Source organism: Lutra lutra, chromosome 14, assembly GCF_902655055.1.
Source record: "Lutra lutra chromosome 14, mLutLut1.2, whole genome shotgun sequence".
Classification (NCBI taxonomy): domain Eukaryota; kingdom Metazoa; phylum Chordata; class Mammalia; order Carnivora; family Mustelidae; genus Lutra; species Lutra lutra.
Window position 1 is genome coordinate 77595507 of NC_062291.1, and position 27880 is coordinate 77623386.

The 27880-nt window shown below is 40.3% G+C and overlaps 1 protein-coding gene across 1 annotated transcript in view; it reads left to right on the top strand.

Moving 5' to 3' along the window:
* The window catches only part of INPP5F (inositol polyphosphate-5-phosphatase F), an 83551-nt gene that overhangs the window by 45769 nt on the left and 9902 nt on the right, over positions 1 to 27880 (top strand). The window contains exons 4-15 of the mRNA XM_047703560.1: positions 6419 to 6547; positions 6774 to 6941; positions 7044 to 7100; positions 9795 to 9993; positions 10540 to 10719; positions 11627 to 11694; positions 17773 to 17897; positions 18649 to 18726; positions 19829 to 19949; positions 21173 to 21301; positions 23932 to 24049; positions 25762 to 25960. Coding sequence (XP_047559516.1) covers positions 6419 to 6547; positions 6774 to 6941; positions 7044 to 7100; positions 9795 to 9993; positions 10540 to 10719; positions 11627 to 11694; positions 17773 to 17897; positions 18649 to 18726; positions 19829 to 19949; positions 21173 to 21301; positions 23932 to 24049; positions 25762 to 25960 — 1571 coding nt within the window. The remainder of the gene's footprint in view (positions 1 to 6418; positions 6548 to 6773; positions 6942 to 7043; positions 7101 to 9794; positions 9994 to 10539; positions 10720 to 11626; positions 11695 to 17772; positions 17898 to 18648; positions 18727 to 19828; positions 19950 to 21172; positions 21302 to 23931; positions 24050 to 25761; positions 25961 to 27880) is intronic.

A 27880-nucleotide genomic window follows, 5' to 3' on the forward strand; every position in this document is an offset into this window, starting at 1 on the left:
CCCACATCAGGCTCCTTGCTCGTCAGGGAGCCTGCTTCTCCCTCTGCCTCTGCCTGCCATTCTGTCTGCCTGTGCTCGCTCTCTCTCCCTCTCTCTCTCTGAAAAATAAATAAATAAAATCTTTAAAAAAAAAAAAAAAGAAAACATCCTTTAAAGTTTTATAGGCTACTGTCCCGTCTGCATATCTTATTTGCTGTATCTCATTGCCTTAAGAGATAACTGCATCATTTTCCACATTTGATTCCCCTTTAGATGTCTGTTTAAAATCTTAGCTCCAGGGGCACCTGGTGGCTTAGTGGGTTAAAGCCTCTGCCTTTGGCTCAGGTCATGATCCCAGGGTCCTGGGACCGAGCCCGCATCAGGCTCTCTGCTCCGCAGGGAGCCTGCTTCCTCCTCTTTCCCCCTGCCTGCCTCTGCCTGCTTGTGATCTCTGTCAAAAAAAAAAAAAAAAAAAAAAAAAAAAAATCTTAGCACCAGATGGATATAGATACCGCTTTTAAAGGAAAATAATTTATTTTCCTTTTCTTAAACAGCAGCAGCAATGTCCCTTAATCTTGGTTGTAAAACGTAAGCTCCTAGAGTAATATGAAAACTAAGGGAGCATCATGGGGCTTATGGTGGTGGTTTTCTTTTTGAGATCATGTGTATCAAAGTAAGGACCTAAGCACACTGCACAGAACTGACTGGGCCTCTGGAAAGGGGAAGATGATCCCACTATCAGAGCGCTTTATGTTGTAATCCCAAGAGCTTTGTCTAAACAAAGCATCTTTGGACTGGATGTGATCCCAAGAAGTTATTTTCTCTATCCTTGTTTTTCAGTAGGACTAAATTTAACCCTTTTAGGATTAAGGAATGTACTTGTTGGGATGAACATTGGGTGATTATAAAAAATACTTAGGAAAAAAATGGTAGCTTACTTTTAAAAAAAAATGTAACCCCTTAAAAAATGATAACCTATACCTTTCTAAAGGTAACTACATCGGAGATTCTAAAATATTTATTGTTTAAAGTAAATTTAAATCTCTATTTAGAAAAATTGGTTTTAAGAGACAGAAATAGACTTCCAGATTAAGATGGTACTGTGAGTCTGTGTTCTGCTATACAGATCACAGTCCTTATCTGAAAAATTGGGGGCCGTATTTATCTTAGAATTCAGGATTTGAGGGTTTTCAAAAGGCCATTTCAAATATTCCATCTACACCCAGTGAGTCTGGGCATTACCCTGTAATATGACACATTCATATTTCCTGAAGAAGCATAGGAATATTCATACTAAGGGATATAAAGATGACTATCAGTAGTCTCATATTTGTTCAGGCCATATTTGGCCATTAAATGAATTTTGTAACAAACTTAAAAAATGAACTTGCAGGTTTCAGAGATTTTTAGATTTGGGTGTTATAGATAAGGAAGTCAGCGGATATTGGGATTGGAACCAAGCCTAGGAATGGGCTTTCTTTCTTTCTTTCTTTCTTTCTTTTTTTTTTTTAAAGAAAGAGAAAGAAAAAAAAAAAGAAAAAGACCTTTCCAGGTCTAGAGAGAAGCAGCATCATGGACCATACATGGGTGGTAGATTGAACTGAGACCCTAGGCCTCCTGGGTTCTGGGTCTGGAATGAGGCAGTGGGAGCAAGAGATTTGGCCACTGCACAGTAAAGGGAACTTAAACGGGGTACAGGGAACTTAAAAAGGGTACTTAAAAGGGGTCTAATGCTGGAGTGTGACTCCCTAGCTCAGGAGAGGAAGCCTGTTAGGTTGTCAGCGCAGTGTGGGATAATCATGCACAAAGAATTCTCCTGTCTGTTATGTAGTAGCACCTGCCTTGAGAAATACTGCTCTGGGCAACAGATAATGAACACTCTAGCATCAGCATGAGGTAGTTGGGGTTGATAGGGAGATACTAGGGGAAAATAATGGAAAATGATCACTTGGTTTCTTGCCAAAGGGGTCCAGTAGTTAGTGCCGTTAGTGAGGTGGGGCAACCAAAGGAAAAACGATTTGGGAAACAAATGTTGATCAGTTTTGGGGATGCTGAATTTGAGGGACTAGTGTGTCAGTAGCTGGGAGATGTTGCATTTTTATATCATGAACTCAGCTAAAGAGTGGCGTTAGAAATGTGTAGTTAAACATACCAGTCACTGTTAAAATGAGAGAGAAAATGTTTTCTAGACTGCATGAAGGGGAAGAGAGCTAAGGGCAGAACATTGGGAAAGACCACTGTCTTTAGAGACAGAAAGAGAGGCTAACAAAGAAAACTGAGAAGGATCAGTCAGAGGTGGGGGAAGAGCCAGAGTTGTGGGGACCAGAGAAAGAGACCACAGCAGTGATTGTCAGTGTCCTGTTCTTAGAGACAAGGTGTATCCTCTTTGGAGTTGAGGCGGTCCTTATTTTACTTTGCGTGAGTGGTCCCATTGGGCTTTCACTCTTTGACCTACCCCAACCAGACCACGTTCTCACAAGTGACTATGACACTGTTTGTACCCTGCTAACTCATAGGAAATTCTAGAGTCGAGGAATGGATTAAAACAATACATGTTCTGGTAAACTCTAACAGTGTTAGAAGATGGTAGGAACGGAGGAGAGGGGGATGAATGAAGGGAAGGTCCTGGTCCTAGAGGGGACACAGCAGGAAACTAGCCTTGCAGAGAAAAAGGGACTTCTGAGAGTAAGCATTGCCTGGGTACAGATGGGATGTGCTGCAACAAGGTTACTTTAGAATAGCTAGGTCTTGAGCATGGGCTTCAAAACATTCCTTGGGGGAAATTTTGCTAGCTTGAATACTCTTAAGGAATAACTATGTCTGACGAATGTTTTAGAAATTAAAATTGCAACAGTTTATAAGTACTTTCGACATGTTTTCAATTTTGTTAAAAGTGTTATTAATATGACTAGATAATTAGTAACCTTCTATATAAAAATTGCTAACCTGCAGCTGTTCAGTGTTGCAAGCAGGGGCAGGGGACTAATAGGAGAACCTCTTTTTAAAACTGCTTCCTGGGGAAAGGGGAACCCTTCTACACTGTTGGTGGGAATGCAAGCTGGTGCAACCACTCTGGAAAACAGCATGGAGGTTCCTCAAAATGTTGAAAATAGAACTACCCTATGACCTAGCAATTGCACCGCTGGGTATTTACCCTAAAGATACAAACGTAGTGATCCGAAGGGGCACCTGCACCCGAATGTTTATAGCAGCAATGTCTACAATAGCCAAACTATGGAAAGAACTTAGATGTCCATCAACGGGCGAATGGATAAAGAAGATGTGGTATATATACACAATGGAATACTATGCAGCCATCAAAAGAAATGAAATCTTGCCATTTGCGACGACGTGGATGGAACTAGAGGGTATCATGCTTAGCGAAATAAGTCAATCGGAGAAAGACAACTATCATATGATCTCCCTGATATGAGGGAGAGGAGATGCAACATGGGTTAAGGGGGTAGGAGAAGAGTAAATGAAACAAGATGGGATTGGGAGGAAGACAAACCATAAGTGACTCTTAATCTCACAAAACAAACTGAGGGATGATGGGGGGAGGGGGTTGGGGTGGTGGGGTTATGGACATTGGGGAGGGTATGTGCTATGGTGAGTGCTGTGAAGTGTGTAAACCTGGCGATTCACAGACCTGTACCCCTGGGGATAAAAATACATGTTTATAAAAAATAAAATTAAAAAAATATATATATATTAAAAAAAAATAACTGCTTCCTGGGGCTCCTGGGTGGGTCAGTCGGTTAAGTGTCTGCCTTTGACTCAGGTCATGATCCCAGGGTCCTGGGATCAAACCCCACGTCAGGCTCCCTGCTCAGTGGGAAGCCTGCTTCTCCCTTTCCCTGCTGCTCATGCTCTCTTGGTCTCTCTCTACCTCTCAAATAAATAAATAAGATCTTAAAAAAAAAAAAAAAAAACTGCTTCTCTACTGCCCTAATAATTCTGGGCTGACAAAGATGGGGGTGTGTAGGAGATATTCATGGAAGATGGGGAGTGACTTTTCACGGGACTACTTACATGCATGCCCTGCGTATGAATCTGGAGGTTACCATTTATATTTTAGCATCAGAGATGATTCATTCATTTAACAAATATTTCTTGAGACCTCCTTGCCAGGTGCTATGAAGGCACTAGAGATACAGGAGTCCCCAAGACAAACATGTCTGCCTTTAGAGCTTCCATTATAACAGGGGGAGTACAGATCATAAACATCAGGATAGTAATTATGTAGCATGTTGGGAAGTAATATGTGCTCTGGGAAATAAAAGCTGGGCAGAGTAAGGGTGATGGGGGGAGTGCCTGGGGTGGAGATGGTGGTAGGAGGTCTGGGGAGAGGACAGCTAGGACAAAGTCCCCAAGGTGGAAGTGTTCCTGATGTGTTGAGGAGCAGCCAGGAGGCCAGTGTAGATGCGCTGGAGTGAGCAAGGGGCGGAAAGTGGTGGGGGGGTGCTGGTAAAGCCAGTGGAAGGAAGATGAGCATCTGGTTTTGGACATGTTGAGTTTGAGATGCCTGGTGGAAATTCAAACAGAAATATTGGGACTTGTGAGTCTAGAATTTTGGGAGAGGGCTGGGCTGGAAATACCCATTTAGGAAGGAGAAGCTGGCATATGGAAGATATCCGAATCCATGATATTGGGTGAAATCACTGAGGGAGAGAATGTAGATAGAGAAGAGGGTCAAGAACTGAACCTCCTGGTGGCCAAGACATTAAGAAGTCAAATGGTTGGAAAGGAACCAGTAAAAGAGGTAAGGGAGAGCAGTGAAAGCCAAGTGTACAGTGTATCAGAGAGGATGAGGGAGTAACGAACTGTGTCAGATACTACCGAGAGGTTAAGATAAGGACCAAGATTCCACCATTGGGCTTAGCAAAGGGGAGGTCATTGGTCACAGTGAAGGTAGCAGTGTATGGGGGAGCAGCAGGAGGTTGGGGGTAGTGAGGAGTACAGAGGACTAGGACACTAGCTGGCAGAGGAAGAGGTGTCAAGAGAAAGTGTAAGAGGAGAAGAGGAGAGCTACATCAGTGTGTTTCTGTGCTGATGGGAGTGTCCCATACAAGGTAGGGAGGAGATGCTGGAGCAGTGTCCTTTTGCTTAGTTCTTCTCGCCTTCCCTGTCAACTTGAGATCTTGTTCATTTTGCTTACGTTTTGGGAAACCATGAGCTCAGTTTTGGCAGGACGACTGTGAGTGACTCATCTTCAGTCCCCTTGTGTTCACTGGTAGAGCAGGAGCAGCCTAAAGTTGTAATCAGGTTGGAGAACCCATGTGAAGAGAGGGTTTGGTAGCCATAATCTTGAAAAGGCATAAGATCTGCAAGATTCCATTATGTCTGAATACAGCCCAGTCCTCAGTCTCCACTTCCGTTTCCCCTCAGTTTTATTGAGGGATGATTGACAGAATTGTCCACTTCCAAATTTGATAGAACAGGCATGCCTTTACCCTTTTTATTCAATATAAGATCAAAGTTTGGACTAGCTTTTGCTCTTCTCCTTAAGGTTTTTTTTTTAAATCCTGTTTATCATCTAGTAATCATTATTTAGTAAGACACCACTTATAATGGGCATTAACTGTTTGTTCTCAATGAGAGCCTACTGCTTAGTGTAGTAATACAACCAGTGTGTTGAAAAAATGGAATTAGTTTGCATATGGTTAATAGAATCTTTATGTACCTTTCAGAATATTTGCTTTGTGTGTTGAGCTGTATGAAATTATTTGTAAGACCCTTGACTTTAACCAGGTAGCCTTCTTTAAACCTCTGTGCCCTTCTCGTAATACGTCCCCACCCTCTTCCTCATCTTTGTCAGCTGGACTGCACATTTCCTGCAGCCTCTGCTTACAGCTTCTTCAAATTTAATCTGTGGTCCCAAAGAGTATGTTTTCATGCTGATTCTATTCGTGTGTGTGAGGATAGGTGGAGAGAGAGTGGTTGACATGTCCAGCTTTTAAGATTCCCAGTAGAACAGACTCTTGACATCTTCTTGACCAAAACACTCAGTTAACCAGCATGAATGAATGTTTAGCACAAATGGCTGGAAAGTAATGCCCCTGGAGCATAGAAAATGTGTATTTTGCAATATTTTTAGTCTTAGATGCCAATTTTCAGAGCATTAACAACCAGAGATTTTTTTCAGTTGTATTTGATAAGAATTTACTGTAATTACAACCTTAACCTGAATTTCCCACCCCTAAATCCCAAGGATATCCTGTCCTTTATTCTTTGCTTATCCTCTACTGTAACTTTCTAATCCTTGAAACCAGACCTGTGCTTTCTACGATCAGCTCGCTATTTGGTCTCTTTACTAATAAGCCTTGAGGTTTTCTTTTGACCAAAGTGCATGAGCGGTAGCAGCCCCTTCTGCACTCATACCTGAACATTTAACAAGCCGATACGAATAACAATTTTCTTTCTCTTCCTAATTATTTAGCTCTGTAAGAAGCATCATTTTGGAATTAACAAACCAGAGAAGATTGTACCATCTCCCGACGACTCAAAGTTTCTACTGAAGACCTTTACACATATTAAATCCAATGTGTCTGCTCCTAATAAAAAGAAAGTAAGAGTTTAACTGATATGGGCTTGGAATTCATCTTTGATTAGTTTTAAATCGAAGGGTAATTTTCTCCCCTGTAAATTTGTTTTCGAACTGCTTATCCTATGAAAGCACTGTCTGTGCGTGGTCCTTGGGATCATTTTCCCTTGTCTCCTAGGAAGTTGGATATTATCCACATGCTGCTGCACGTTTGAATTCCTGTGGTAATTAGTAGCTGAATTTCTTACAGGTTAAGGAAAGTAAAGAAAAGGAGAAGTTGGAGAGGAGATTACTTGAGGAGTTGCTAAAGATGTTCATGGACTCAGAGTCCTTTTATTATAGCTTGACCTATGACCTGACCAATTCAGTGCAGAGGCAAAGCGCTGGGGAGAAGGATCTCCGTCCTCTCTGGCAAAAGGTACTTCTCTCATAGCTCAGAGCGGAACAATTTATGGACCTGTTTGGCTTCTGTAGGAAAACTCAGACAACATGTTTCTGAACTGTTCTCTACCTTTTCCAGGTTGATGACCGATTTTTTTGGAATAAATATATGATACAAGATCTTACTGAGATTGGTGTGAGTAATTGTTTCTAAAATATCCTATAGTTATAGTTACGAAGCAAATATTTTTCAATTGTATTAAGATGAATTAAAAATCTCACTAAAATGGACATTGGGGGTGGTATGTGCTGTGGTGAGTGCTGTGAAGTGTGTAAACCTGGCGATTCACAGACCTGTACCCCTGGGGCTAAAAATACATTATATGTTTATTAAAAAAAATTAAAAACAAAACTAAAAAAAAAAAAAAAAAACAAAACCTCACTAAAATAGGTGCCCTGGTGACTCAACTGGTAGGCCATGTGCTCTTGATCTCAGGATTGGGAGTTTGAGTGGGTGTGCAGCCTACTTTTAAAAGCTTTGTTTTGTTTTGTTTTGTTTTGTTTTACTTAAAAAATCTCACAAAATGTTTTCCCCTCTAGAATGGGAATCATTTAGCTAGGAAAGCCAAGGCATCGTTTAAGGCAATTCACAAGTCTACTGCCTAGCCAAAGGCCTAGCTTTTTAACAGGTTCCCATAGGATAGTAGTAATTTAAGGCTGTGGGACTAATGTCCATAGGGTTCCTATGAAAAACAGGTTTTTTTTTGTACTCATTGGAAATGTTGAAGCCCAATTTTCCTTTAATGATACCAGTCATTTAACTTTTCTGTCTCATCTGGGAATTGGAGGAGACAAATCTCAAAGGACATTCCAGTACTGCCAGTATTTGAATCTGGGAAGATAGGGAATATGGTGAGATTATTGCTTGAGGTTCCTTCCAGGTTAGTGATTACTTTGTTCCTTTACTTTGTCACGTATTTCAAAGAGTTATGACCGTCCAAGGACAATTCATTCACTCAGTCCACAAATATGTATGGAAGGCTTGCTGGGTGCTAGTTACTGTTCTGGACACAAAGTAGGCAAATAGCTGAATGGGTAACATATTGTCTTTTCATTAACTTTTCGAAAATTTCAAATCCTTTTTCTCCTTTCTTCCTCTCCCCCTTGGCAGTGGTTAGTATAAATGATTTTGGACTTGAGCAGTGTCTACCACTAGATATCCACCATGCCTCTCTTGAGAATGAGGCTTGAAAATGTTCTCACCTCTTTTTATGAGGCTGCTCAAACTATGACCACAGAAATTCAGTGATGGGGAGAAAAAGGTGACTAATGCGAATTTTTGCCGTTTGCTGACATACTGAGTTCTAATATGTTTGGCAGAGTTTTTGTCAGACACTTGGAATTACCATTAAAACCGATGACTTGGGCGCCTGGGTGGCTCAGTGGGTTGAGCCGCTGCCTTCGGCTCGGGTCGTGGTCTCGGGGTCCTGGGATCGAGTCCCGCATAGGGCTCTCTGCTCAGCGGGGAGCCTGCTTCCCTCTCTCTCTCTCTGCCTGCCTCTCTGTCTACTTGTGATCTCTGTCAAATGAATGGATAGAATCTTTAAAAAATAAAAAAATAAAATAAAACCGATGACTTGCAGTCGAGATGCATTTGGCAGTGTACATTTCTCTTTTCCTGTCAAGAGTTTTGCATGATTGTTGGAACAAAAATACAAATAATGAGGATGGTGGTAAGAATAATGAATGCAAATAGACACTTCACTTCACTATTTTCAATTCTAACCACCTTCCTAAGATCCTATCCGCGTGCTCCGTAAAACAAAACATAACCGTGGGACAGGTCCTGGCTTATGTGGCTATGAACAGTGAGGGGGGTTTGAAGGTCGTGCCAAGGCTAAGGCTGGATACGGTTGTGGAGATGCGAGATAAAGAGCGAGAACAGCTACCTAGAGCGCTTTTTACCTTTACTGTCCCTGCAGACAGTCAGCTGGGAAATTCGAGTATTCTTAGCCTGAAAGGCACAGAAGCGGACGTGTCTAAGTGTAATTAATATACTCCTAATTATGTTGGGTGACTTGGTAAAATAAGATACTCGTGGAAGGATTTTTTGTTTTGTTTTGATTCATTTGCTATGTGGATTTTAGCTTGGCAAGGCGAGTTTTTTTCCTAAACTAGAAAATAGAGTCAGTCTTTGCTCATAACAAGGTGATCAGAGTTGGTTGTATTTTATTAAAGCCTTGATGCAATGGGGAGTTAAAAATCAACCTCTACGTTGGTTTTTGTTTGTTTGTCTGTTTCTGTGCCAAGGGGAATAATCACAATTGCTACATTTGTTAAATACTTAATGATAAGGCAGGAGCTAAGCCAAACCCTTTTTACATTTTACTCTTCTACACAGTCTAATGAGGTAATTGTCTCTCCTCTTTCTCAAAGCAGGACATTGAGGCACTGTGAGGTTAAGTGATTTACCTGAGTGAGTTAGTAAGTGGTAGAGCTTGAGTTTGTTACCCAGGCAGTGTGGTGTCTATGTTGGGGGCCCTCTCAGGCAGCTTTTTTTTTTTTTTTTTAAAGAAATCTCTATACCCAACAGTGGGCTCGAACTCACGACCCTGTGATCAAGAGTCATGTGCTCTATCAACCAAGTTAGCCAGGCACCCGTCAGGCAGCTCTTTTTGAACTGATCACCACAGAGAAAAGGAAAGGCTCTCCTCTTTGTCTTCCTCCCTCCTTCCTTCCTGCCATCCTCCAATATGCAGGAAACATGGTTAAAAAATAGAAGGTTTCTGCTTCTGGTAAACTCACAAATATGTGCTAGCTTCTGTATGGGTTTAAGGGAGCAGCTGTGCTGTACAGAAGGGAAGCAACATGATGCTCATATTGTTTTCAGACACCAGAGGTGGACTTTTGGATTATCCCCATTATCCAAGGTTTCGTACAGATTGAAGAACTGGTGGTTAATTATAATGAATCATCTGATGATGAGAAAAGCAGCCCAGAGACCCCCCCTCAGGAGTCCACCTGTGTAGATGACATTCACCCACGATTTCTAGCGGCTCTCATTTCACGCCGAAGTAGGCACAGAGCAGGTGAGTAGAGGGCAGAAATCGTGTGCAAGTGAAATTTAGATGAGAATGGTAAAGCTGCAGATGTGTTGAAATGCTAATGACAATAATGGATTTGGAAACATAATTGGCTTCAAAGTGCTCAGTGACTCTAAATAGTGTGATGTAATTGGGGACCAATTTCTGGAGGGAGGTGCATGGGGGAGAGTTAACAAAAGCAGAAAGAAAAGGAGGTATATATATGGAGAAGAGAAGAGAGTCACTTGGGATGTGCTTCTAAATACCATTGTTCCCACTGACAGCCTGGATCATGGTAATAAATCCTTCCTGAGTGCTAGCACCCTTGGGAAAACCCTTCCCTTTCAGTTCACAGAAAGTATCTTCACTTCAACTTTTAAAAAACAATGATGCATATCGTTATGAGTTTGGGGGAAGTTGTTACTGTTCTGCCTGCTGGTTGCACATGAGATCCTTTAAGCTATCCTAAAAGACGTCCTTGGTTAAGGAGCATATCTGATCAGACTAAATCATTTCTTTACGTTGCTGTTTTCTGTTTTAATTGTCTTTTAGGAATGCGTTACAAACGGAGAGGAGTGGATAAAAATGGGAATGTGGCGAATTATGTGGAAACTGAGCAGTTAATTCATGTTCATAATCATACTTTGTCCTTTATTCAAACACGAGGCTCTGTGCCTGTCTTTTGGAGCCAGGTTGGGTATCGATATAATCCGCGACCCCGGCTGGACAAAAGTAAGCTTGTTAGTTACTCGGTTTGCCAGTGATGATTTCAGAGAGAATATTTTTAAAAATAATAGTTACTTTATGGGTTTTGATTTGCTGGGCTAGATACTTCATTTAAAATAATAAAACTGTGTGAAATTTAGTAGTGATATAGTATTTGCAGGAATAATAATGATTATTGATAATCTAAGTAAGTTATTTAACAATAAAAAAATTCCCTGACAATAGAATAAAATATAGCTTATTTCACAGATTTTAAACTGTTGTTTCCTTGGAGAATACTTTCTTAAATGCTTACTTTTGGAAAAGGGTAAATGTAGCCAGTATTATAAAAGTAGGAAATATCTGAAGATGGCATCTACAAAAAATAGTTAAGGTGCCTTTACTCAGATATCTCACTGTGAAAGGTTTGTTTTTGTTTTAAATATTGAGGATTTAACTTCTTCCAGTATTTTAACTGTAGCACAGGAATAGCTAAGTCATGTCAGTCTAATCAGATTACTCAATGAGGTTGATTTTGAAAATTGTTTACAGAATATTTTCTCTCAAAACTCAGTATATTTTTGTGAGAATCCAGTAGACCTTCAGTTTTTAATATTCATATCTGTAGGAGGTTTTTTAGTCTCTTACTATAAATTACATGGAGCTCTTTCTAACAATAGGCCGGATGCATGAACAGTAAAGGTCCTAGTTTCACAGTGTGTACTTCCAATGTAGTTCAGTTCAGTCTGATTGGGAAAAAAAGGAATCTAGGATCTTTGGCTTTGCATTTTATTTTAAAATAGTGGTTTTGGACCATCTTAGTTACATTTGGTTGTCAATAAATTATTGAAACGTAAAAGTAAAGATGGAATAGACACTAATTTCTGTCTCAAACATTAGAAGGAAAAATAGATTTTGTATCACTTCTTTGTAGGTGAAAAGGACACTGTTGCCTATTTCTGTGCCCATTTCGAAGAACAACTGAAAATTTACAAAAAACAGGTGGGCTTTGATCTGTAGTAATAAAATGTTCCTTCATATTCAGCCATGATTATATATCTGTTTCTTTAAATTTCATGAAAATAACAATGTATTATTCATAATTAAGCAAAATGGCATCTTGTCATGAAGTTGAAGAACACATAAGCTAAGAGTATTTTCAATATTCCTTAAGAAGATTATCACTGAATCAGCTACTTTAGACTGTTCTTAGATAAGAGATCAGTCTATCAGTTAGTTGCCACAGGCCAAAAATTATCTAGAGTAAGAAATGAAAGGTATCTCTCAGTACAACTATAGTCCCACCTCCTGAAGATAATTTGATATGTATCTCTCAATGTCTTTTTTCTCTGCCCATCTTTCTTACATATTCATATGTAGGACTGTGATCATATAGACTAAAATCAAGTGAAAACTGTTGAGTAAAATTCCAAGTTCAATAAGATGACTAGATTTCAGATGAGATTCATATAGAATAATCAGTAAGTCTTACCCATCAGCAATGACCAGTCTGAATGTGTAATGCTATAGGATGCATTTTTCTAACAGTAACAACAACAACAACAACAAATAGGAAGAAATAACCTAAAACCTAATAAACAGACAAAAAAGGTAGCATGTGTATGGAGGCGGGAAGTGGGAGAAAGAGTGACTAAGAATACAAAAGAAAACCTGAATAAACAGAGAGAAAATACCATGTTCCCAGGAGGAAGGACTAGTACTGAAGAGAAGTCAGTTCTTCCAAAATTAACATATATATTTTGTGCAATCCTTGCAAAGACAGCCTGAGCAGGAAAATAAAAAAGCAAGCCCTCAGACTGAAAAAAAGTATGAAATTGATAATAAGAGATAAAGACAAGTAATTGGGGAAATGAGAACTCTCACACATTGCTGGTGGAAACAGAAGTTGGTACAGCTGTTACAAATGGCATTATCAATCAAAATATGCTTAGATCGTTAGTCCAGTAGTTTTGCTTTTTGATATCTATACTACATATTATATATAGAAATCATTTCTGGGTGGATATGGATCTGACTTTGAAAAGTTAAATCATGAATCTTTTAAAGGGAAATAGAGAAGTTCTTTTTTTTTTTTTTTTCCCTTTTTAAAGTCCTAAGGCCTTCCCCCAGCCTCTCTTTGGTGCCCCTAGAACACCTTTTTGACCTCGGGTCTTAATTAGGGCTTAAAAAGTGCTAACCAAGGGGCGCCTGGGTGGCTCAGTGGTTGAGGCTTCTGCCTTCGGCTCAGGTCGTGGTCTCAGGGTCCTGGGATCCAGTCCCGCATCAGGCTCTCTGCTCAGCAGGGAGCCTGCCTCCTCCTCCTGTCTTTCTCTGCCTGCCTCTCTGCCTACTTGTGATCTGTCTGTCAAATAAATTAAAAAAAAATCTTAAAAAAAAAAAAAGTGCTAACCAAGAGGCACCTGGGTGGCTCAGTGGGTTAAAGCCTCTGCCTTTGGCTCAGGTCATGATCCCAGGGTCCTGGGATCGAGCCCCGCATCAGGCTCTCTGCTCCTCAGGGAGCCTGCTTCCTCCTCTCTTCCCATGCCTGCCTCTCTGCCTACTTGTGACCTCTCTCTCTCTCTCTGTCAAATAAATTAAAAATATCTTTAAAAAAGAAAAAAAAATGCTAACCAATACCTCAGTCTCTTTTTGAGTTAGCTAACACAATCATCTATGACTTCTCAATTTCAAATTCATCTATGATTTCTAGGGTCAGGCTTTAGAATATGAAGGCCTAATTAAAATAATTCCTGCCCCCTTGCTTTCAGGGAGACCACTTTTCCTTGAGAAATCTTTATATGTTTATATAATTGATGAAACTTGACTAAGTTTGATCAGCTTTGCTGTTGACACCATAGAAACTAATATATGCAATTAGATATTAAAAATAAATAAAAATTTTTAAAAAGCACTAACCATAGTGAAAAATAATAATACATTTGACTTTACTAAATTTTTAACTCTATTGAAGTTTTATCATGTATTTATTGAAACTGCATTAAAATTAGATAGGACTTAAATCACCAACCATAATGAAAATATTAATAAATTAGAGTGAGTTCAAGCTCCATGTTGGGTATAGAGATTACTTAAATAAATAACTTAAAAAATAAATAATGGGGGCACCGAAGTGGCTCAGTCATTTGAGCCACCAGCTCTTGATTTGGCTCAGGTAGGGATCTCAGGGTGGTGACATCGAGCCCTGCGTTGAGCCCCATGTTGGGCTCCCCCCTCAGTGGGGAGTCCACTCTCCTCCCTCTCCCTGCTCCCTCTGCTCACACTGTTCAAGCACACACACTTTCTCTCTCTCTCAAATAAATAAATCTTTTAAAAAATAGTAAAAAAATAAAGAACTTCTGTTTATTAAACGGCACCGTTAAGAGAATGGAAAAGCAATTCACAGAGTAGGAGAAGATATTTCAGATTTTTAAAAATACATATCTAAGACAAAAGACTCATATCTAGAACTCTTATTTAAAACTTATTTTTTAAATAAGTCTTATAAACCCCCCTCCCCAAAAAGATGTCTGGCCTGAAAGAAAACTAGACAAAACACTTGAGCAGAGTTCACGGAAAGGTATATTTAACAGGCCAGTAAACATGTGACAGGTGTTCCCTTTCATCAGCTATCTGGGAAATGCAAAGTAAAACCACTGACACACCAGAATGACTAAAATAAAAAGATAGTATAAGCCAAGTTTTGTTAAGGACGTGGAAAAACTGGGACTCCAAGACAAAAAAATCTTAAGTCTATCTGAGAGAAACCGACGTTCAATCCACGAGGTTGATCAGGAGGTCAGTGGATGAAGTGCGGCACATGTAAAGCATTGGATACAATGGCTTAGAAACGAGGTGGAGATGTAGATCTGTGTGTACTAGCGTGGAAAGATCTTGAAATCACACAGTAGAGTGAGTAAAGACTGTAACAGCATATAGTGTGTTGCCATTTAAAACCCACAAAACAAAACCATGTAATTCTTTTCCATATCTGTGTTCTCACACATATGTGGATGCGCATTTATATCAGCATACCTTTAAATGGGCTCAAAGGGCACACAGCACGCTGCTAATCCTCATCACCTTCGGGGAAGGCTGTGGGTCTGTGTTGAAGTGAAGAAGGATTTGACCTTTATCTACATTTGAATTTTTTACAGTGTGAATAAGTTCATGTATCAGCAGTATGTGGAGTTATCACTAGCATTACAGAAAGTAAGCCACGATTCTGATATAACACATAGGGGCACCTGGCGGCTCAGTTGGAGGAGCCCTGTGACTCTTGATCTCAGGGTTGCGGGTTCGATCCCCATGCTGGGTATGGAGATTACTAAAAAATAAATAAAAACTTTAAAAAAATGTAACCCATAATCACTGTGCGAACTGTAACAGTACTGAGATGTACAGTATTGTAAAGGAAGCAGAAGGAGTAACCTCCTCAGCACCTTCATCCCTGCTCTGTGTTGACTTTCAAAACCTGTTTGGACACATCAGTTTTATCTGTGTATGTTCTGAGCAGACACCTCCTCCTTTCTAACAGTAGCCCAGTAATGTTCCCTTATCCACCTGCTCCGCAACCCCCACCCCCCGTCAGTCGCTCTCTGAGAGGCGGACCGACAGGTCGGTCTGACTCAGGGTGGCTCCACTGTTCCTGTCACCAGTGACCGGTTTGGGCACTGACCTGTATGTGTTCATTGGCAGCTGGGCCAGTGAGGTATGATGTGAGGGAAGTCTGCTGGAAGCTTCTGGGAATGATTTCCTGCTGTGATAAAAAGAGATACAGGAATCAACAGTCCCTCTGTGGCAGTTGTGTTTGGATTTGATATGCTGCTTCGGCAGTGTCAAAATTGTGAACGAACCAACCTGAGCCCTGATCAATATGCCAAAGATGGCAGAAAAGATGGAAAGACTTGGTATTGGTACCACTGAATTAAGCAATTCTAGAACCATGCAACCTCCTGACTTCTTGTTCTAAGATCTGAGTCAGTGATTTGTCATTTGCAGCAAAAACCATCTTGCACCTGCATAAATACACATTTATAAAATTAAGTCAGTGGAGGGCTGTACAATATACACTGTTCTGCAACTGTTTTCACTTAATGTTTCATGGCTGTTTTTTCTCTATTTCTCCATTGATGCAGCCTTAGGATATAGTTTTTGCTAGCATAAAAATTTTCCTGAAAGCAACGTTCATATATTTGGGACTCTATGTGCTTCATAGAATATGTTTTTAGAAGTAGAACAGCTAGGTCAAATAGTAGGCATATAATATTGACACCTGCCCCTCAGTTGATCCCCAGAAGATCACAACAGTTTATACTCTAAGCAAGAATGGGAGTCAGTGCTCACTTCCTCATATACTCACCAATGCTGACTCTGTTTAGGATTCAATGTTTGCCTCTGTATAGCTGAAAACTAGTTTTCTGTTATAAATTTGTATTTCTTTGGGCTTTTTAAAAAGTTTTTATTTAAATTTCAGTGAGTTAACGTACGGTGTAATGTTTCAGGTATACACGGTAGTGATTCAGTACTTCCACACAACACCTCGTCCTCATCCCAACAAATGTCCTCCTTAACCCCAGTCACCTGTTTCTCCTGTCCCCCCCAGAACCCCTTCCAATAACCATCAGTTTGTTCTCCATAGTTAAGAAGAGTCTGTTTCTTGGTTTATCTCCCTTTCTGATTATTAACAAAGTTGTAGCCTCATGTCTGTTGGCTCTGTGTATTTTCTCTTTTGAATTTCCTCTGTATCCTTTATTCTTTTTTTCTAACTAAATTTATAGCACTCTTATATCTTACTGGTTTTGTGTTACAGGTATATTCCCCCAGGTAGTTTTTTGTTTGTTTTGTTGTTTTACCTTTGCTTACTTGTATTGTCATTTGTTACAGAGGTTTTAAATTTTCATGTTGTCACATTTGTCCATCTTTTTCTTTATGCCTCTGGTTTTTATCTTATGCTTAGAAAGTCATGTCCCGGGGCGCCTGGGTGGCTCAGTGGGTTAAGCCGCTGCCTTCGGCTCAGGTCATGATCTCAGAGTCCTGGGATCGAGCCCCGCATCGGGCTCTCTGCTCAGCGGGGAGCCTGCTTCCTCCTCTCTCTCTGCCTGCCTCTCTGCCTGCTTGTGATCTCTCTCTGTCAAATAATAAATAAAATCTTAAAAAAAAAAAAAAAAAAGAAAGTCATGTCCCATTCTACAGTTATGGAAACATCACCCCAAATATTCTTCTTTTTTTTATAACTTAAAAAAATATTTAGGTCCTTAATGCAGTATAATTTGTGCATAATGAGATGTAGGGGCTAAAGTAAGTTTCTCCCCACTATTCTAGAATATTCTGTACTTCTCCCAGAATTATACTGTTACCATAGTTTAGATTCCTCAATGTACGTGGGTCTGTGTCTTGGCTATTTGTCCTGTTCTATGGGTCATTCCTCTGTTTCTACACAAGTACTACTACCATCTTAAGTGCTGTAGACTTGAGTATGTTTTGCTCTTCAATGGGTCTAGTCCTCTTTTATTAATAGTTTTCAGAGTTTATTCTGCATATTTATCCTTCCGGATGAACTTTAGAATTAACTTGTCAAGTCCATAGGAAGAGCTGATCAAATTTTGATTGGGATTGTTAAATGTTCAAATTAATCTGGAGAGACTTGACATCCTTACAGCATTAAACCTTGCTATCTGGCATCATACTGTCTTTCCATTTACTCAGATTTTCTTTTTGGTATTTCAGCAGTTTTATAGTGTCCATATATAGGTCTCGTATATTTCTTTTAAAAATTATTCTAAATAACTTAAATATTTGCTATGATAAAGGACCTGGTTTTTATTATGTATCCTAATTGGTTATTGCAAATACATAATGCGTAAGATAGCTATTAATGCTATTTACGTAAATGATTCTCATAAACCGAAATATAACAAGTGAAAGTCTAATTTTATGGAAAAAAAGGGATGCTTGAAGGGATAAATTTCTAATTGTGGCTATAAAATATTTCTAAAACATAATTCCAAATAAAGTGATTAAAAACCACATTGAGTTTTTAACGTCTGACTAAACTGAATTTGTTTTTCCTTACTCTCACAGGTTATTATTAACTTGGTAGACCAGGCAGGCAGGGAGAAAATTATCGGTGATGCTTACCTGAAGCAAGTGTTACTCTACAACAGCTCACAGCTCACTTACGTCTCATTTGACTTCCACGAGCACTGGTAAGAGGGCTTCCTGACGGGAATTCTGACCGTTCCGGTGTTTGGGGCACGTGCTGCCATGGTAACCGTAGCTTCTCGTCTTCCAATCGGAAAGAAACATCTCTTCTTGTCATTGTTACTTAGTTTTGATTTTCACATGAGCTTTATTTTGGCTAAAAATTTAATTGTTCCTGCAATATTTAGTCCTTCTTTTCCAAGACAACGTGAGAGTTCCATTTTTCCTTTTGTCACCCGAAGAACTTATGGAGCTTTTCCTTTCTGCTTGGGTCCAAGCCTGGCAAAAGTAATTGAGTCCCCTTACTTAAAAGTCATTTTCTTGTCTCGTCTTTATTGCGTATTAGTAATACTTCTTTTCCTATGGATCAACGTCACCAGCGTTTGCTCCGGAAAAAAAATAATCGGTGAATCATTTTGATGGTAACTTTAACCCGTGTGTGCTCTGAAAGCCGGTTCTTCTGTCATAATCCTGGCTCTAATGTGCGTTCCTCTACCCAGGTATCGAAAATTTGGTGGGGGAAAGAAGCTTCTGATACCTGTGATATGTTTCAGTGTATTCTTAAATATATTTTCTTTCACAATGCAGATTAATTATAAGCATTTATATAGTTGCCCATATAATTTATAGTAGTGTTAACCGTATGTACTTAAAGCAATAATTTTAATTTTTCCAAGCTACTTTAAATATTGTATCTTAAGATGAAAAAAAACCTGTTATTAAAGTTTTTTTTTTTTCCTTTGGCATGTATTTTAGCCGAGGAATGAAGTTTGAGAATGTTCAAACACTAACAGATGCCATTTATGACATTATTCTTGACATGAAGTGGTGTTGGTAGGTATTTCATAAGTCCATTTGATATAAACTCTTAGTCTGTGAAATCATATGTATTTGGTACTACTAAGTATTAAAATAATAGCAGCAAGCTGAAAAAGCATTTTTCTTTCATTTTGCTTCCCAATTCCTATTTTCCTTTTCAAGAGAGTGGCCGTCATTGGGCAGTGTTTTAGCTTAGAACAGGGCAGAGGTGTCAGGAGGTCAGGCAAGATGGAGTGACACGCTCTTTCTGGCTGTTCTTTATCTCCAGTAGATGTTCCGTGGTCTACATTTCCTCTTTCTCTTCTCTCTCAGCATCCCTAACATGGCTTCGAGGTACTTGGTCTCAGTGTGCAGGCATTTCAGAATTACCAGAGAGGGGAAAATGAAAATTATCAGCAGGAGGGAGTTGTAGGAAGAAGAAACTGGATTAAAGGATTGGAGAGAACATTTGATTAGATAGAGAAATTAGACACACACGGCATCTGCAGGAGTCCTCACTGAGTGGTAAAGTGACTTTGTCTGCTCGAGCTAGATGCACTGAGATGCATTTCTCCTTGCAGTCCAATGGGACAGACAAGATGGTGTTATAAAGTGCCTTCTGGGGGCGCCTGGGTGGCTCAGTGGGTTAAAGCTTCTGCCTTCGGCTCAGGTCATGATCCCAGGGTCCTGGGATCAAGCCCCGAGTTGAGCTCTATGCTCCGCAGGGAGCCTGCTTCACTTCCTCTCTCTCTGCCTACTTATGATCTGTCAAACGAATAAATAAAATTAAAAAAAAAAATTAAAGGGCCTTCTGGCTTTAATGTATAGAAGAGCATAATTCGGAGTTGTGTCAGCTCTGCTTAGTAGTCGTGAGACTGAAGAAAAGTCATTCTGCCCTTCGGTTTTATTTTCTTTTGTTTGTCTTTAAAACGGGGATAATAACGTCTTATCAGCTTATTGTGTGAATTAACAACAGTGTCCGCAAAGTGCTCAGTAATGCCTGTCACATAGTATTCCAAACAAGTGGATAACCAGTGCTCCTGGTTAGTTATTGCTATATTCTAAGGAATTGTGGTTTTTTAAAACCTCATTAAGGTATTTCATATTGTAAAATAATCCCAATCTATTTTTGAAAAAGGGTCGATCAAGCGGGGGTGATATGTAAACAAGAAGGGATTTTTCGTGTCAATTGCATGGACTGCCTGGATCGCACCAACGTGGTCCAAGCCGCCATCGCCCGCGTGGTCATGGAACAGCAGGTAACTGGGGGGGGGTGTGTGTGTGCTGCATTGTAAGTATTCATTTCTGCTTCTTTCCCACGTGTAAACAAGTACATAAAATCGTTCTGTAGAACATTTACAGCATACAGACAGTTGCATTAAAACCTGGAAAGTACAACCTTCAGTAGAAATAAGTTGATTTAAGTGGCATTTTCTTAAGTACTCATTTCAAAAATGTGAGGCCCAGCATTTCAACGTCGTCGATCGGGTGGGCCTGTGTGGCCATACACCTTTTTCCTCTTAGCTCCACGTCGGGCCTTGTGCGTTTGCGGCTGGGAGTCTGCGGCCCTTCTGCTCAGCCAGCTGGCGCTGTGTGAGACTCTGCCAGTAGGAGGCGCCAGAGGAAGACCGTGAGGCCGGAGGAGGAGGAAGGGACAAGCTGCTTCTCCTGTCTCGTGGCGCCTTCTCTGCAGCTGTTGGCTCCTTTGGTGCCACAGAACCAGCTTTTATCCTCCACTCCTGTTGGTGGCGGCTGCTTCCTGCGGTCCCAGCATCTGTACTCAGTGTCCCCTTTAGATCCCCAGCCCCACAACACCTGAGTGTTGCGTTCTCAAGGTAGACATTCTTAGCATGGGGTCTGGGCTTTTTTGATGGAACCTCGGGACTGTGTTTTGAGATGGTGAGTCTGTTCCTTCTCACTGTGCACTAAGCAGCCAGGTTTTGATCTAAGCCCTGGGTCTACCACATCTTCAGTGTTGACCCCATGGAAAAGCTCGGCCTCTCTCAACTTCTATCTCCTCATCCTTAAAATGGACGTAAGAGTATGGACTGCAGCAGGTTGTTACCAGGAGCCAATGAGATAATTTGTATAAAAACAGCTCTCAGAACCCCATTCTCCGCGCAGGCTCACACCTTCTGGGCACTCATGGCTCTGCTACTGCTAATGTTGTTGTTGTTTCATCAGGCTTTTTTGATAGTCTCACTGCATCGGCAAATTTAAAACAAAGACAAAATAGAATATAAGCCTACACGTTAAAAATGACACCAAGACAAGTGAAATATTTCATTCTATTTAATCATGTGTAGCAATTGATAAAACTCTCTCTCAATTGTGCTCTATTTTAGAAAAGTCCAGAAACACCATTTCTTTTATTTGAGGGTCCAAAATTGTACATGAACATGCTCCCTTTTGCTGCAATGTATATTTTATGCTATGGTTTCCTGCCTAATATGCAGCTAATCCACCAATGTGTTAATTTTAGCTGAAAAAATTAGGTGTGATGCCCCCAGAACAGCCACTACCAGTGAAATGTAATCGGATCTATCAGATAATGTGGGCCAACAACGGGGACTCCATTAGCCGACAGTATGCTGGGACAGCTGCTCTGAAGGTAAACACCGACAGCCAGCTTTTGTGGATCATTCTGTGGGACACAGGATGGGGTTTTAAACCAACCTTATTTTTGAGAGAAAGCTACTTGGGCTACAGATGGTAGTCTATGTACTTGACTCCTTTCTGGAAAGTTTGGCTCATGCAGGGGTCACATATTCCAACTCTCCTAGGGCCAGGAAATGGGACCACCCATTAGCTTAAAGGGGGAAATGGGACAGACCTAAGGAAGAGCATATGTTGTCTCGGGAGGGGGCTGTTCTGCTTCCTTATGGGGACAGAGGCCCAGTGTGGCTAGATCTTCCAGTTTTTCTTTTTTTTTTTTTTTAAATATTTTATTTATTTATTTGACAGAGAGGTCACAAGCAGGCAGAGAGGCAGGCAGAGAGAGAGGAGGAAGCAGGCTCCCTGCTGAGCAGAGAGCCCGATGCGGGGCTCGATCCCAGGACCCTGAGATCATGACCTAAGCCGAAGGCAGCAGCTCAACCCACTGAGCCACCCAGGCGCCCCTCTTCCAGTTTTTCAAGGGAGTTTGGAAATCTGGAATTCTGTGTGACATAATTGGTTTTTGAAATGTTACACAGATAGAACATGTCTGTTGCTAGAATACGGTACAGAGTATGATATTTGCCTCTGCTGAATTTGAATCCCAGTCCTGCCCCTTACTAGCTTCGCAATCTTGAGCAAGTCACTTAACCTCTCTGTGTCTCTTCATTTGTAAATCCGAATAATACTAGACACACTTCAAGACTGTCATGGGATTGTATGAGTTAACGCCTGTGAAGGCTTAGACCATTCCCAGGCACCCCAGTAGGGGATTTTAATACCCCGTTCTCCACAGTGGATCATCCAGGGAGAAAATCAATAAGGAAACAGTAAATTTGAGCAGGACTGTAGACCAACTGGACCCAGCAGACGTATATAGAACATTGCATCTAGGAACAGCAGAATACATATTCTTCATAAGCACACGTGGAACATTTTCCAGGACAGATGATAGGTTAGGTCACAAAACAAGTTTTAACAAGGTTCCAAAAGATAGAAATTGTTTCGGGTATCTTTTCTGACCACAGTGGTGGTCAGAAATGAATGAAAATGAATATGAAATGCAAATAGAAATCGGTAATAGAAAAATTAGAAAATTCATAAATATGTGGAAATTAATACACTCCTGAACAATCACTGGGTCAAAGAAGAAATCAAAAAGGGTTAAATTAAAAAAAAAAAAAAAAACCCAACTTGAAACAAATGAAAATGGAAACACAACTTAGGGGATGTGGCAAAAGCAGTTCTAAAGGTAAAGTTTATAGCTATAAATGCCTACATTAAGAAAAAAGAAAGATCTCAGACAACCTAAGTTTACTAGAACTAACTTTACAACAAACTAGAAAAAGAAGAAAGTAAGCCCAAAGTTAGCAGAAAGAAGGAAATACTAAAGATTAGAACAGAAATATTTGAAAGGGAGACTAGGAAAAACAATAGAAAAGATCAACAAAAGTAAGAGTTGGTTTTCTGGCACAACTTTTTGTTTTGTTTTTTTTTTTTTTTGTTTTGAAGAATTGGTTTTCTGAAGAGATAAAATCAACAGACCTTTAGCTAGACTTATCAAGAGGAAAAAGGACTCAAAATTATAAATGAAAGTGACATTACAGCTGATATCACAGAAATACATAGAATCACAATTGCCTACTCTGAACAGTTATATGCCAACAAATTGGACAATTTAGAAGGAAGGGATACATTTCTAGAAACATACAACCTACCAAGACTGACATTCGAAAAAATAGAAAATTGGAGCAGACCAATGAGTAAGGAGATTTGATGAATCAGTAAGCAAAACCTCCCAAGAAAGAAAAGCCCAGGACCAAATGGTTGCACTGGGAAATTCTACCAAATATTTAAAGAAGAATTAATGCCATTCCTTCTCAAGTTCTTCCCAGAAATGCTGCATGATCTCATTTATATGAAGGATCTTAAAAAATCAAACTCAAAAACAAGACTTTGGTGCTTGCCAGGGGTTGGGGGAGATGGAGAGATGATTAAGCGGCACAGACTTTCAGCTAAGTCACTGCCCTCTAGGGACTTGCTCCGACACTGTTGTTGTGAAAAGCAAGAGAAACAAAACAAAACCATTTAAATTTTCGTTGGATCATTCTACAGCATTGTAATGGGCAGCAAGGGACAGAACTCTCTGCTCTTGCTCCCCATATACACACGTCCACATGCACTGGTTAAATCCCATTGTAATAAACTCTAGGGCACTGTCCACACTTTCCCACATCAGAAATTTGTGATTTTTGAGTATCATACCAGTTTGAGGCTTGAAAATCTTCTTGTTTTTTTGTTATATAGGAAGTTTTGACCTGTAAATTATAGAAATTCTATGGACTGCCAAGAGAGGATTTACTTTAAAGCACCATCCAACTGTGAAGACTTGATGCCACAAATAGCACTTTAATTATTTGATGTGCTTGGGTCACAGCCAAATACTAGTAGATATTTTAACTTAACTACATTATTTAGAAATTACAAAAGCCTACAGAATTTTGGTCTTGTATTAAAAGCCCACACTGACTCTGGGGACATTCTTGTGTTTTGAATCAATTGTCAAAATGACTTTTTCCTTGACAGGGTGACTTTACAAGGACAGGAGAAAGGAAGTTAGCAGGAGTTATGAAAGACGGTGTTAACTCAGCAAATAGGTATTACCTGAATCGGTTTAAGGATGCTTATAGGCAAGCTGTTATAGGTAAGAAACCTAAATGCTTTTCTTTCTTTAAAATTTGTTATTCCTCTGTGACTAGGGTTTCACAGAAACCAACTTCATTAACATAGTTCATGTTTTATAATATACTTGTGTTTCTATATTCAGTATCTTACCCAAGAAATCAAGTTCAGATTTTTACATGACTAGACTTTGATGAATTTTTTAGGCTGAAGCAACAAAAGCAACCGCTCATTTCCATACGTATTTGTCGGGTTGCTGTTCATGTCACAGAAAGCAGAGCCGAGGTTCCTAGAGTATGGAACGAGGTAGCCTAGAGCCTCATCAACTGAACACTCCACATTCAATTTGTTTTTCCATTACTCAGGGCTGCGAGATGTAATGAGAGGTCTTGCTTTCCCCCATGTGACATTTATCATGTGTTTTTGCTGTGGACAACACAACATCCTTTCCTGTGAGAATGAATGAACATAGTATCAGGCTATCAGATTTAGGGATAATCCTAGCCAATTCTTATCATTATTTGGAAGAGGAAATGGAGGGTAGCTTGCCCAGTGCAATATATACGTTGGCAAATTTTTTAAATTTAATTTGCATGGAAGTATTACCTCGTAGGATTAAAGTAAATGCAGAGCCTTCTGGACTGAAACCAAAGTAACAGCTTGTCCTGTGGTCTCTGGGAATATTTTTTAAATCCTATTTTTTAATCTGATTTTTTGTCATACATGACATGTAGGGCCTCGGCACAGGCCAGTTAGGAATTTGAGATGTCTAGTGTAAAGAAGTTTGGTTTTTGCCACAGGTGGGATTTGTGTTGACTGGAAAACTGGATTTTAGCAGTTCAATCAGGGAAAAATAGGATACCTTTCCTCCGTTGATTGACCTAGTGGCTGTTAGGTCACTGCAGACCCAGGCTCTGTGTCTCTCTTTCTCTGTCCACAACATTAGCTTCACCTGAATCTTGAAGCTGGATTTCTTCAGAGGTGAGAGAGAGAGGCCAGTAGCAGTCTGGGCCTACTGTTTCCCCTCGTAAGGCCAGTGGTCGGCATCTCTGTCCCAGAAGCTGCCAGTCTCGCTGTCCTACCCGTCTGTGGGCAATGGATTACAGTGCTTCCGGAAGCTAGAGCTGCATGCCACACCACGACCAAGTTAGCTTGTCTGTTCAGATCCTATGCCCGTTTTATTTTATTTTTTCTTTTTCTTTTTTTAAAAAGATTTTAGTTTTTATTTATTTGACAGAGAAAGAGTACAAGCAGGGGAACAGCAGGGAGAGGGAGAAGCAGACTCCCACTGAGCAGAGCGCCCGGCGTGGGCTTGATCCCAGGATTCTGGGTTCATGACCTGAGCCAAAGGCAGACACCCAACTGATTGAGCCACCCAGGCGCCCCCCATGCCCACTTTAAAATCGGGTCGTCTTTGTTATTGAGTTGTAGGAATTCTTTATATATTCTGAATCCAAGTCCCTATCAGATGATTGTAAATACTCTCACCCGTTGTGTGGTTGTCTTTTCACATTCATGATCTTGTCCTTGAGACACAAAAGTTGTTAATTGTGATGAGATCCACTTCGTTGATTTTTCTCGTTTTTGTTGCTTGTGATTTTAGTGTCATATCTAAAACAAAAAAGCCATATCCAAGACCACCACGATTCATGCCTGTGTTTTCTTATGAGTTCTGTTGTTTTAAATGTATTAGCCAAGTAAGATGATGATAGATATTAACACTTTCTACTCTAGATTTGATGCAAGGCATTCCAGTGACGGAAGATCTTTATTCCATATTTACCAAGGAGAAAGAACATGAAGCTTTGCACAAGGAGACTCAGAGAAGCCACCAGGAACTGATTAGCCAGCTGCTACAAAGTTATATGAAGTTACTGCTGCCTGATGATGAAAAGTTCCACGGGGGCTGGGCCCTCATTGACTGTGACCCCAGGTGAGTTGGACTGATGTTCTAGTAACTAAGGACACTTAAATTTCTGATGGTCTCGTCATAATTAGTACTAGCGTTTGTCCATAAAGCTAGGGACATGGACGTGTGATGCGTGGCAGTTTTCAGATACAGGGCTGGTCACTAAGGCAAGCTGACTGAGGCACTCACCTTGGGTGCAAAATTAAGGGGGCATTACAACAACACAGTAATGAAGAGAAATACTTTAAAGCAATAGGTGATTTTTAAAAATCCAAATTGTAGAACTGCCATTCACAGCTGACTTGATTTCTGATCCTGTAATTCCCATGTAAAGTTGGTATCCTGAGTGAGGAGGTTAAAACTATGTGAAGTGTGTTTAGCTCTGCTATTTAAAGCTTGCTACAAGCAAGGTGTTAGCTGCTTGCTAGTTTTTGTCTTGCCTCTTGTGTTTCCCACTGTTACTGTTTTACTAGAAACTGCTGCCTTTGAAGCTGTGAGATAAGGTGATGCGGATGGAGTAGATAATGAAGCTGGTGCTTTGGAGTCAGTGACTTTGAAGGTCATGTTTTGGCTTGTTGTCTTCGAGAAAAGGCCGAGACCTGCCTATCAAGCGTCTTGGTATCTTTGTGGTAAAGGGAGACACTTTGCCACCCTGTGGCTGGTCCCGGTGTTGGCCCCTTTGGAAGGCACAGGCGATCTGGAGCCTTCCATTTGGGCCCTGGAGGAGCTGGGGCAGGAGCAGTGTTTCAGAACAGTCTTTTCTTCTGCCTTTCATTCCAGAGGAGATGCTTTTTCAGATACAGAGTAATTACCGTCTTCAGATCCACTTCATTTTCGTCTCAGGTGGATGATTCTCTGATGGGTATCACGCGTCCATTGGAATTTCCAAAATTAAATGTGTGTTTGCATCTTGATTACACAGTTAAGAATCCACTTTGTTAGCTCCTCTCTACTTCATCTTGTGGTTGCCATGCTTTATAATACTGATAAAATTTTTTTAAATTCGTCACTGGTATTTTTCTTCATTTGCAAAAGCTTGATTATTTTGTAGATGGTGGATAGTTTTCCCCTGAAGGTATATGTGGAAACTGGCTCTTCGGTTAGGTGAGTTGCTACAGAACACTTGTACAGTCTATCAGCTGAGCCAGAGCCGTGGACGACTGACGGAGCAGGGAGAAGCAGCTCTGGGAATGCCTGTTGCCAGCTCAGGTCCTGAGACAGCCAGCCAGCCAACTGTCGGGCTTTGGGTCTTTAGTAGTTAGTACCTGTCTGCCTTAGCCATTCACTCCTGGGTTCTGTGTATATGTTCTTAAAAACACCTTTAAGATATAATTCATTATCCATCCGCTTAAAGCATACAATTCAATAGCTTTTAGTATAGTCACATTTTCACTACTCTCAAAGAAAGCCCTGTATTCACTAGCGATCACTCCCTCCCTATTCTCCTTTCCCTGTGGCCAGACAACCACTAATCTACTCTTTGTCTCTATAGGTGTCCCTGTTTTGGACATTTCATATAAATGGTATCACATAACATGTTTCCTTTTGTGACTGGCTTCATTCCTCCTTATAGCTGAATGGTATTCCGTCCTGTGGTTAGAGCCCATTTTGTCTGTTTTCTTCCACGATGGGCATTTAGGTTGTTTCCACCTTCTGGCTCTCGTAAATAGTAATACTGTTTTGGTTTGAACACCAGTTTTTATCTGGAGGTACATACCTAGGAGTGGAAATTGGTGGGTCATGTGTAATTCTGTGCTTAACTTCTGGGAAACCACCAAGCTGTTCTCCACAGTGACTGTACCATTTGACATTCTCACCAGCAGTGTATGAGGATTCCAATTTTTCCACCTCCTCGCTAATACTTTTTCCTTTCCCTTTTTTTTTTTTTTAAATTGTACTCCTCCCAAGGGGTGTGAAGTGGTATCTCACTGGTTTGGGTTTGCA